At 58.0% G+C, this 9,573-nt stretch overlaps 2 protein-coding genes and 1 long non-coding RNA gene across 4 annotated transcripts; 2 read left to right on the top strand and 1 right to left on the bottom strand.

Moving 5' to 3' along the window:
- Window positions 1-4,343, top strand: SNX32 (sorting nexin 32). The gene is made up of 11 exons (XM_049616766.1): window positions 1-148; window positions 540-650; window positions 797-918; window positions 1,096-1,483; window positions 1,678-1,783; window positions 1,958-2,033; window positions 2,296-2,335; window positions 3,080-3,166; window positions 3,280-3,439; window positions 3,520-3,605; window positions 3,938-4,343. Exons 1-11 carry the CDS (start codon window positions 17-19, stop codon window positions 3,989-3,991), a joined length of 1,362 nt encoding a protein of 453 aa, XP_049472723.1. The 5' UTR covers window positions 1-16; the 3' UTR covers window positions 3,992-4,343.
- A 961-nt stretch (window positions 4,344-5,304) lies between these two features.
- CFL1 (cofilin 1) lies at window positions 5,305-8,868 on the bottom strand. Of its 2 annotated transcripts, none has more exons than XM_049616715.1 (4): window positions 8,773-8,868; window positions 6,533-6,840; window positions 6,180-6,256; window positions 5,305-5,964 (listed from the first exon to the last, which is right to left on the bottom strand). In XM_049616715.1, the coding sequence occupies exons 1-4, from the start codon at window positions 8,773-8,775 to the stop codon at window positions 5,852-5,854; spliced, it is 501 nt and encodes a 166-aa protein (XP_049472672.1). In that variant the 5' UTR covers window positions 8,776-8,868; the 3' UTR covers window positions 5,305-5,851. The 2 variants fall into 2 exon arrangements, with proteins under 2 accessions (XP_049472672.1, XP_049472664.1); XM_049616707.1 differs by lacking the exon at window positions 8,773-8,868 and adding an exon at window positions 7,809-7,910.
- On the top strand, window positions 8,799-9,454 carry LOC125912401 (uncharacterized). Its single transcript, XR_007454707.1, has 2 exons — window positions 8,799-8,884; window positions 9,013-9,454. It is a non-coding gene; the product is annotated as an uncharacterized LOC125912401 (long non-coding RNA).
- The last annotated feature ends 119 nt before the right edge of the window (window positions 9,455-9,573 follow it).

The raw sequence follows: 9,573 nt of genomic DNA, 5'->3' as shown, positions 1-9,573 counted from the left end.
GGGGCCGTGGTCAGTCATGTCCGAAACCTCCCCTCCCCGGCAGCCCTCCTCCATATCAGTGGACCCGCAGGGAGACAGCTCCTTACAGGTGGAGATCTCTGATGCAGTGAGTGAGCGGGACAAGGTGAAATTCACTGTTCAAACCAAGGTGAGGCTGCCAGGGGAGCAAGAGGGCAGTTCGGATGCCTGCCTGAGGAGCCTGCTGCCCCCAGCCTTTGCTTGCCCCAGGGGGTGGGGGGCAGATGCCAAGAGAGACTCCGGGCCCTGTTCCTCAACCTGGCCCCTGCCCCCTGCCCCTCTGAGAAAGCAAGCATCTCGCCTAGTCTCCAGCTGGCCGTTTGCCTCTGGCCCCAAGTCCTAACCCTCCCCCGTCCATCATCCTGAGTGAAATCATGGACGGCTAAGCCACCAAGGCCCACCTTGGGCCTCACCTGGGATGTGGGATTGGGGAAGCCCAAAGGTGGGTGCCCAGGATGCTTGATGGGTGCAGGGTTTGGGAGGGGAGGAGAGACACCTCAGACAGGCTTCTCGGCTTCCAGAGCTGCCTCCCTCACTTCGCCCGAACGGAATTCTCAGTTGTGCGGCAGCACGAGGAGTTCATCTGGCTCCATGATGCCTACGTGGAAAATGAGGAGTACGCCGGCCTCATTGTGAGGAGGGGCAGGGCGGGCTGGGGTTGTGAGGGGCAGGCCTGGGTGCTTGGATGGGGATAGAAGACCGGGCCACACTTCCCCGTGCTGGGGATGGCCTTCTCAGCAATGAGAGAACCTCCCAGCTCTGTCCCTCCTTTGAGCAGATCCCCCCAGCCCCTCCAAGGCCAGACTTTGAGGCTTCGAGGGAAAAGCTGCAGAAGTTGGGTGAGGGGGATAGCTCCATCACGCGGGAAGAGTTTGCCAAAATGAAGCAGGAGCTGGAAGCGTGAGTGTTACGGCCTTTCCTTGTCTATGATGGAGCCCCAGGCCCACCCCCTTCCTGAGAGTCCTAGGATTTCATCACCTGTGGATGGAGGCCCTGACCTCTGACCCCAGGGCTTCTGAGGGGCAGGAGACCTAGCAGAGCCTCGCAGGGCCTTGAGCTTCCTGCCATTTTCTGCAGGGAGTACCTGGCAATCTTCAAGAAGACAGTTGCAATGCATGAGGTCTTTCTGCAACGCCTGGCGGCCCACCCCACCCTGCGTCGAGACCACAACTTCTTTGTCTTTTTGGAATATGGCCAGGATGTGAGCTGGGCCAGAGCACTGGGGTCACCCTCGGGGGCAGGGGGCACGATGCTAGGTGGGCTCAAGCCTCTGTCTCATCAGCTCCACAAGTGGCATGTGCCTGGGGTGGGAAGTGCAAATGCCCTCCCCAACATCACACTCTCCCCATGTGTGCTTCAGCTCAGTGTCCGAGGAAAGAACAGGAAGGAGCTCCTTGGGGGATTTCTGAGGAATATTGTGAAGTCTGCAGATGAAGCCCTCATCACCAGCATGTCAGGGCTCAAGGTGACCCGTGGGGGCCCTCTGCAGATTCCACCCAGGGCCTCAAGTCCACAGCAAAGATTGAGGCCTAGGGTGGCTGTGGGAGGGAAACCACCGGTGGGGGCATGGCCTAGAAGGAGATTGTGCTACCCTTGCATGTCCATGGGTGCCGTGCTCCTGCTGACTCAGTATAAGTGGCTCCTGTCTGGCTCCCTTAGGAGGTGGATGACTTCTTTGAGCATGAGAGGACCTTCCTGCTGGAGTACCACACCCGGATCCGGGATGCCTGCCTGCGGGCAGACCGTGTCATGCAGTCCCACAAGTGTATGCAGGGCCCAAGGGATTCTGGGTTCTCCGCCCCCTCTCCCCGGCATTCCTACTCCCTGCAGGGAGAGAAGAGAGCAGGAAATGCCCCGGGTCTCACTATGACCACAAACACCAGGGGTGGGGCTTGATGTGCAGACCGAGGGACTCTGATGGAGGGTTGTTCCCCAACAGGCCTGGCAGATGATTATATCCCTATCTCTGCTGCACTGAGCAGTCTGGGAACACAGGAGGTCAACCAGCTAAAGACGTGAGGACTCCCTCTCACCCCTCCTGCCCCCTCTCTATGCCTGTAATACTGTGTCTACCCACTAGGGGTCACTGTGGAAACCTACTATGGGCTGTAGGTGGGAGGTGTACAAGTTCCTTCCTGCTGGGATTTGGGAGAAGTGAGGGAGATTTCCCCAAGGGCGGGGTGGGGGGTGCGAGTGCTAAGGGAGGCTTTAAGGTGGGAGGCTTTAAGCAACACCCCCTCAAGATCTCTGCCCTAACTCTTCCCCACTGCCTCCTAGGAGCTTCCTCAAATTGGCAGAACTCTTTGAACGACTAAGGGTGAGTACTGCTTCCTGTATTGGAAGGGCACCCAACGATCCTTTGCAGGGGACAAAAGAGTCCTGAAAATGGAGAAAGCTCCAGGGTCATTTTGGAATGTTCAGTGATGACTTGGACCCAGCGGTACCCTGGACTCACCGTTAGTTAAACCCTATTGAGGGGGAGTGGGGACAGGGATCCAGCCTCAAGTGCGTGTGTGTGGTGTTAGGGGAGGGGGTGGGCACCAGGGTTGCCAAGGCATTTACAAGGATGCGCCACGTGCCTCTAGCAGGCTGCACTGCATCGCCAACATCCTGCCCCAGACACACACTTCCCCTTCTCCAAGAGTCACCGCAGCGTGCCAGTCTTTGTAAAATGTGTTGGATCACATCTCTTCCCTGCTCAAGGCCCTTCAGTGACCACGCCGCTTCCAGAAACTGCCCCAAATACAAAGCCCGAAGTTCTTAGCTTGCATTTTAGGCCTTTCAGGATCCAACCACCACCGTCCAAGTGCCCCCACTAAACTCATGAACACATACTAGGCTCGCACACCTGCAGCGCCTTTGGCTGTTGTCTAATTCCTTCCCAAGATCCAGATGAGATGCCACTCTCTGGTGGTTTCCCTTGGCCTGCTCCCCCGAATATCAGGGTTTGACCTAGAGCGGTTATCCAGGGACTCTCTGATACTAAGATGAGCAGCAGTACCCCAGCCCTTAGCTGCCCCTCTGTAAGCTCCCTCCCCAGCCTCCAAACTTCCTGATTCAGAAGCTGGAAGGCCGAGTGGCCTCTGACGAGGACCTCAAGCTGTCAGACATGCTGAGATACTACATGCGAGACTCACAGGCGGCCAAGGTGAGACGCGGCCCCGGAGCAAACCTCGGGGCTGGAGAACAGCAGGAGCAACAGGGGAGGGCAAGCAGGCGAGGCCGTGGGCACCAGTGACCCTGTGCCCCTGCTGACCCCAGGACCTGCTGTACCGGCGGCTGCGGGCGCTGGCCGACTACGAGAACGCCAACAAGGCACTGGACAAGGCACGTACTAGGAACCGGGAGGTGCGGACCGCGGAGAGCAACCAGCAACTGTGCTGCCGACGCTTCGAACGCCTCTCTGACTCGGCCAGGCAGGGTAAACCCCGTGGCTCCGCAACCCCTGCCGCTGGGCAGCCTTCCCTGCCAGGGTCCCCACTTCTCCCCCCTCCTCCCCAGAGCTCATGGATTTCAAGTCCCGCCGTGTGTCCTCCTTCCGCAAGAACCTCATTGAGTTGGCAGAGCTGGAGCTCAAACACGCCAAGGTGAGCCCTCCAGCCTCCGTGCCGTCTTGCTGTCCCTCTGCCATCCACTCCCAGACCTCTAGATTCTTACCAAATGCTTGCAAGTATGTGTCAAGGGGGAGGTGGACCTTGAGCAGCCCCAGTTGAGGTTCAGGGCCAGGTTTCCTCTTGCACCAGGACCCCTTCCCTTACCACCATCAGCAGTAAGCCCTCAACAAATGGTGGCCGTTATTGCTGAGAATAAGAATGCAAGGACGGAAGGGACAGGAGGTGTGGGAAGAGGAGCACCCTGAAGCAGGGAGCAGGGTGGCAGGGGGTGGGGGGGGGGCATCAAGGACCTCTTTCCTATGCAGGCCAGCACCCTCCTTCTCCGGAACACCCTTGTCGCGCTCAAGGGGGAGCCTTAGAGCAGCCAGAGCCTGCTCTGGGGACTTTTAGTGGCAAGAGCCCCCCCCTTCTCACCCCGACAAGATGTCACCCCCACAGCAGCCACTAGCCAGGCCCCATGACCTCCCAGGGCAAGGGCAAGCCCAAGCCCTACTCCCACCCAAAGGTGTCAGGTCCTACGAAAGGAAGATAGGGCAGCATGAGTACCATCCTTGGTCACAGGTAAGCAGAACCCCAACTTTGGGGAGGCCTGGGACCTGGACCTCCCTCCTCTCCTGGGGACCAAGGGGCAGCCCCCACACCTTGTCCCCCACCCCACCCCCAGAGTTCATTTGTCCCCATCCTGTTCACAAATAAAGAACTTGGTTCTTGCTACAAGGAGGCCTGTTTGTCCTCACTTCCCACAGCTCCAGGGCCCAGATTCACCAGGGTACCATGGAGACCAGACCCTGGGTAACCCCCCCAGTGTCCTCAAAGGTAACTACTCCTTCCTGCTTCCCTCTTGGATACTGGCAAGCTCCAAGGAACTAAGGGACCAGCTTTAACACCAAGAGGCTTTTTTCCCTCCAGTTCAGGTGACTGGGAGTGAGGAACTATAATCCTGCATCCACACCCTTAGGGTACAACTTCTAGGATACTTTTACCTCCTAGGCAGGTGAAAACCCAAAGTACAGGTTGGAGAGCCAGCAGCAATATTGGCAGAAGGCTCAGGGCCACAGCCAACACCCTCTTGATTAAACACAGGGAGGTGGGACCCAAGACACTTGGGTCTGAAGTCCTGGGCTCTACCTGGCTTGGCCCCACCCTGGACTTCAGTCACATCTGCAGGAGGCCAAAGGCCTAACTTGGCTTCTGACTCACAGCAGCCACTGCACCCAGCCCTCACAGATGAATCAGCCATCCATGAAAGAAGGTAGAGAAAAACCAAAGAAAACCTCACAGACAGACTCAACAGCTCAAGAGGCAATTTGTAACTTGCAAGCTCAGAGCCTCCATTAGGCAGGACTGAGCGGGGAGTCAGGGAACGGGTCTCAGCGACCAGGGACCCACCCGTGGAAATGCTATGGGCTTAAGAGCTCAGGCGCGAAGCCCCTTCTGCTCAAGGGACTCCTGTGACTGGCAGCGGGTGCACCCTGGCTCAGCCACCTCAACAGCCAGTTTGGCACCAGCTGCGGCACCACCTAGGAGCGTCAGAGGGGGGCTCTGCCAGTTGCTGGGGCCAAGTGAGGAGGGGGTGGGTGGAGCTCTGGTATAGAAAAGAGATGCTGCTCATTATCTCAGCACACCTCCCCCCAGCCCCAAGGTCCCTGGGGCCCCAACCCTGAAACAAACATCCCGTTAGTGAGCCTTTTTATTGTCGTGTGTGTGTTTGTTTTTTTTTTAATTGAAGGTCCCTTACTGGTCCCGCCTCCATGAGTGGCGAAGACCAGGGGCAAAAGGGAGGGGAACCAGCGGCGCGAGGAGGGGTCATCTCCACAACATTCCATTTATACACAGAACTAAACAGACAAGCACAGAGTCACTATTGCGGTTAGAAGTTGGCAGCATGGGAAAAGGGAGGAACAGGTGGGGAATTGGGGCATCGTTAAAAAAAATACAGGCCCCCCCCAAACTGGGGTGCCTGGGGGGAACTTGGTCTGCTTCAACCCAAGAGGAATCAGAAGATCAAAAGCAGTTTGGGAACGCCAGAACCGTCAGGGATGGAGGGAGGAGGAAGGTCCAGGGGGTGAGGGGGCTGTTTGGCAACTGGGGCGAAGGGATGGCCCTCCCCCTGCTGGGATCCCCCCAGCCCCTCCGGTCTGGCAGGAAGGGGGCAGCCTGCAACCCCCACGGGCAGGTCTGGGGCTGCCAGATGCTCCAGGCAGGGGGCTGGAGGGGGCTCACAAAGGCTTGCCCTCCAGGGAGATGACGGCGCTGCCCCCCAGTTTCTCGGCCAGGGTGCAGCGGTCCTTGACCTCCTCGTAGCAGTTTGCTTGTAATTCATGCTTGATCCCTGTGAGGAAGAATGAGAGCATCTGTGAGCAGGATGCACTGGGGGAGGGGAAGTCGGGGCTGGGAAGGAGCCAATCAGAACAGATGGTAGGGACAAGGTTACGTTCCAGCAGGCAGGGGAGAGGGGGGGAGGTATCTTGTGTACCATGCCATCCACCCCCCACCTGCAGCCAAAGCCTGAGCGAAGAGGCACATGGCACCAATGCCGGCCCTTACCCGTCAGCTTCTTCTTGATGGCGTCCTTGGAGCTGGCATAAATCATTTTGCTCTTAAGGGGTGCACATTCAGGTGCCCTGGAGGGAAAGAGAGTCAGAGAACATGCGACAAAATTCCCTCTTGGAGTCTAGCAAGTGCCCTCAAGTGGGAGAGGACCTCAAGAACCCCCTGAACTGGTCCTCAGCTTTCAAGCTTTTATCAAGTTCCTCTCTGACCAGTGTTTCGTTCCAACACCCTCCCCCCAAACACACACCTCTGGGTTAACCAGGAGCCACAGAGGTTCAATACTGAAAGGAAGAGTGGGGCAGGGCCGGGGCAGGTGACAGGAGGGAGTGCCTGCATGAGGGTCTCACCAGAAGATAAACACCAGGTCCTCCTTCTTGCTCTCCTTGGTCTCGTAGGTGGCATCATAGAGGGCATAGCGGCAGTCCTTGTCTGGCAGCATCTTGACAAAGGTGGCGTAGGGGTCGTCTACAGTCTGGCCCACATCACCCACCAGGATCTCCTTGCCCTCCTCCAGGATGATGTTCTTCTTGTCCTCACTCAGGCAGAAGAGTACCGCCTTCTTGCGCTTCTTCACCTCCTCTGGTGTTGAGGACTTACGAACCTTCATGTCATTGAACACTTTGATGACACCATCGGAGACTGCCACACCAGAGGCCTGGAGAATGAGCCACATATACTTTACAAATGAAAGATTTCTGGGACTCCCTGTAAAGTCCCTTCTTCGCAATCTTAGGAGATCTGCATAGATGCCAACAAATACGGTCCTCAACCCCAAGAGCTCATCAATCCCCTTCCCAAGATAAATGTCACCATTTTCCCACCCAAGCCACTGTCCAAGAACTAGACAGGACACAACCCCAGAATGGCAATCACAGGAGAGACCTCTAATCATCGAATTCAACATCATCCTCCCCCACCGAACATCTTACAGCCTAGAAACTGCAGACGTGTGAAGACCAGAACCTTGGCTTTGATGTGAGCCCAGAATTAAAAGAACCCACAAGCTACTGACTCGTTTCTTAAAGTACTCAATTTCAGTTCCTGGATAAAAGTGCTGACTCAAAACTTCACACATAGGGAAAGGGGACCCAGGTACTCAAGTCGTAGATAGCCATCTCTTCTGCAAACAGAACCACAATGGTAGGTGAGACACCAATGAGTTCAACAACCCTCGCTAAGTCTTTCAGAACTACTCAATGCAGTTGTTACACAAACCATCCTCTTTCTTGCCGAGGTCTTCTTCAACCAAAGCAGAAATCACAATCCCTAATTAAGGCCCTGCCCCATAACCTCCCTGTCCTCCCGGAAAAATGCAGGACCCCAAGATCGCTGATAGAAGTTAGCAAGCTAAACCCAAGTGCCCACGGACCCCGAAAGCTTCTTAAACGTCTATTTTGGGCCATCCTGGGGGACACCCTCAACAAGAGAGGGTCTACCGCCCACAGTGAAATCAGCTGTGCCCCCCCACTCCCGGAACTGCAGAAGCCGGCCACGTGACTCCGCCGCTTCCGGAGTAGGCGGAGAAAAGTGCTCGCCAGGGCCCGGCCCGTCCGGGCGAGAAAGCTGTGCCCGGAGGCAGTAGCACCCCCAGGGCCTCAACCCCAAGGAATCGCTTTTACCGACCGGCGTATCAGCCCCGTCCGCAGCCGGCTGGAGCCTTGGGCAAGTTACACAACCTTCAGTTCTCGTAGCCCTGGGGCCGAACATGGGGCGGGCGGGGTGGTTTCCGGGCGGTGCCCGCCTGGGTCACTTCCCCAAACTCGGCTCCACCCTCAGGCCCCATCCGGGAGAGCCGAAGGCCCCGCTGGTCCAGGGCTTCGGGCCCAGCGGAGGGGCCTGAGCGTATGCGCACGCGCCGGCCGACTGCGCCGTTCCAGCCTCTGCCGGATGTACGGAGCACACAACCCTGATCGCTTTGTGGGCTCCCTCGCTACGGATCAGAACGGTGATCTCCGCGGTGCAAACCCGCGGCTCCGTGTCGCGCGGTGCAAGCCCCTAATTCCAATCGCCAGTGCCTGGACCCCGACGCCCTCGCATCTCCATTGGCCCAACGCCCCCGCCCCTCCTGGATGCAGACATCCTTGCCACCTGCTCTCGAGACAGACCCGCCAGTCGAGGGAGGGTGACGCGGAGACAGGAACAGCCCTTGGGTGGGGTGCGCGCGCCAAGACCGCTCGCGCGCTTTTCCTTCGCCGCCCCCCGGGCCGAGTTCCGATGCCGCATGCTCCTATCGAACGCGCGCCCCCGTGAACCGACTTGCCTCGGCGCGCGTCCCCGGCTGCTCCGCGAGGGGCGGGCGCGCGCGCGCCACGGACCCCTCCCCCACAGTCGGTGTCCGCGCGAGCGCACCAGCGCGGTGGGGGAGGGGAAGGGAGTCCAGGGGGCGCGCGAGCGTCGTCCGAGGCAGCCCTCCCCAGCGCCCGCGGGCGCGCACGCGCGTCCCAACGCCGCCCGCCCCTCGGTCCGAGACCCTCATCCCGCCCGGGGCGCTGGGGGAGGGGGTGCCGACGTCGCTCCCCCTTTCCCTCCCCCGCGCGCAGACCGACTCGCAGCCACCACCCCTCAGTCGCCATGGCCTGCTGCTCACCATGTTTCCGGAAGCGAAAGGGAGATAGCAAGGAGAGTCAGAAAAGACGAGAGCCGCTGCAGCTGCTGCCGGGATCCGACTGAACGCGGCCTCTCCCGGCCCCTTCCGTTTAGTATGAGCCGCACAATGAGGGGCGGGGCGGGCTTCCGGCGCCCTCCCCACGGGCCGACGGGAAGTGAAGTCCAAGGGTCCTGCGCCGTTCTCGGGCTCGCTGGGTAACGGAGTCTTTTTCGCCAGCAGGCCTCCCAGCGCCACATTGCATGCTGGGAAACGTAGTCCGAAGCAGCCACGAGGGGCGGGGCCATGGCACGGAGAGCGCGCCCATTGGCCCAATTTTCCAGGAAACGCTCAGCTGAGCAAAGGGCCCCGGCTCTAGGTAATGGGACCCGAAAATGAGTCGTCGACCTCGCCGCTCTTTATCCGCAGCGAAACTGTTTCCTAAGATCCATCTTGGCACTTTCTGGTCTGAAAATTTTGCTTTTCTGAATTGAAGCAACTTATTCATTGACCTGGAATCCAGTCCTAGAGCAAGGAGAATAGAAAGTGTAAGGCGTCTTCAATAAAAAATTTCTTGAGCACCCTTCATGTGCAAAGCCACTTGCATACTGAGAAAAGGCTATCTGCAACTTCGATTAAATTAGAACAAGAAAAAAAAAAACCACCAGGGAAAGGCTACAAGGAAGTCTTTGAAAATAGAGCTTTGTCCTTTTTTTTTTAAAGATGTCTGACAAATTCACGGAACAATAAAGGGAGAAGGGCACGGTTTTGTGCGATCAATTCAGTTCAAAGATTTTGTGCTAG

Source organism: Panthera uncia, chromosome D1 (assembly GCF_023721935.1).
Source record: "Panthera uncia isolate 11264 chromosome D1, Puncia_PCG_1.0, whole genome shotgun sequence".
Classification (NCBI taxonomy): domain Eukaryota; kingdom Metazoa; phylum Chordata; class Mammalia; order Carnivora; family Felidae; genus Panthera; species Panthera uncia.
Note: the sequence above shows the minus strand (reverse complement) of the source record. Positions and strands in the feature narration are given on the sequence as shown.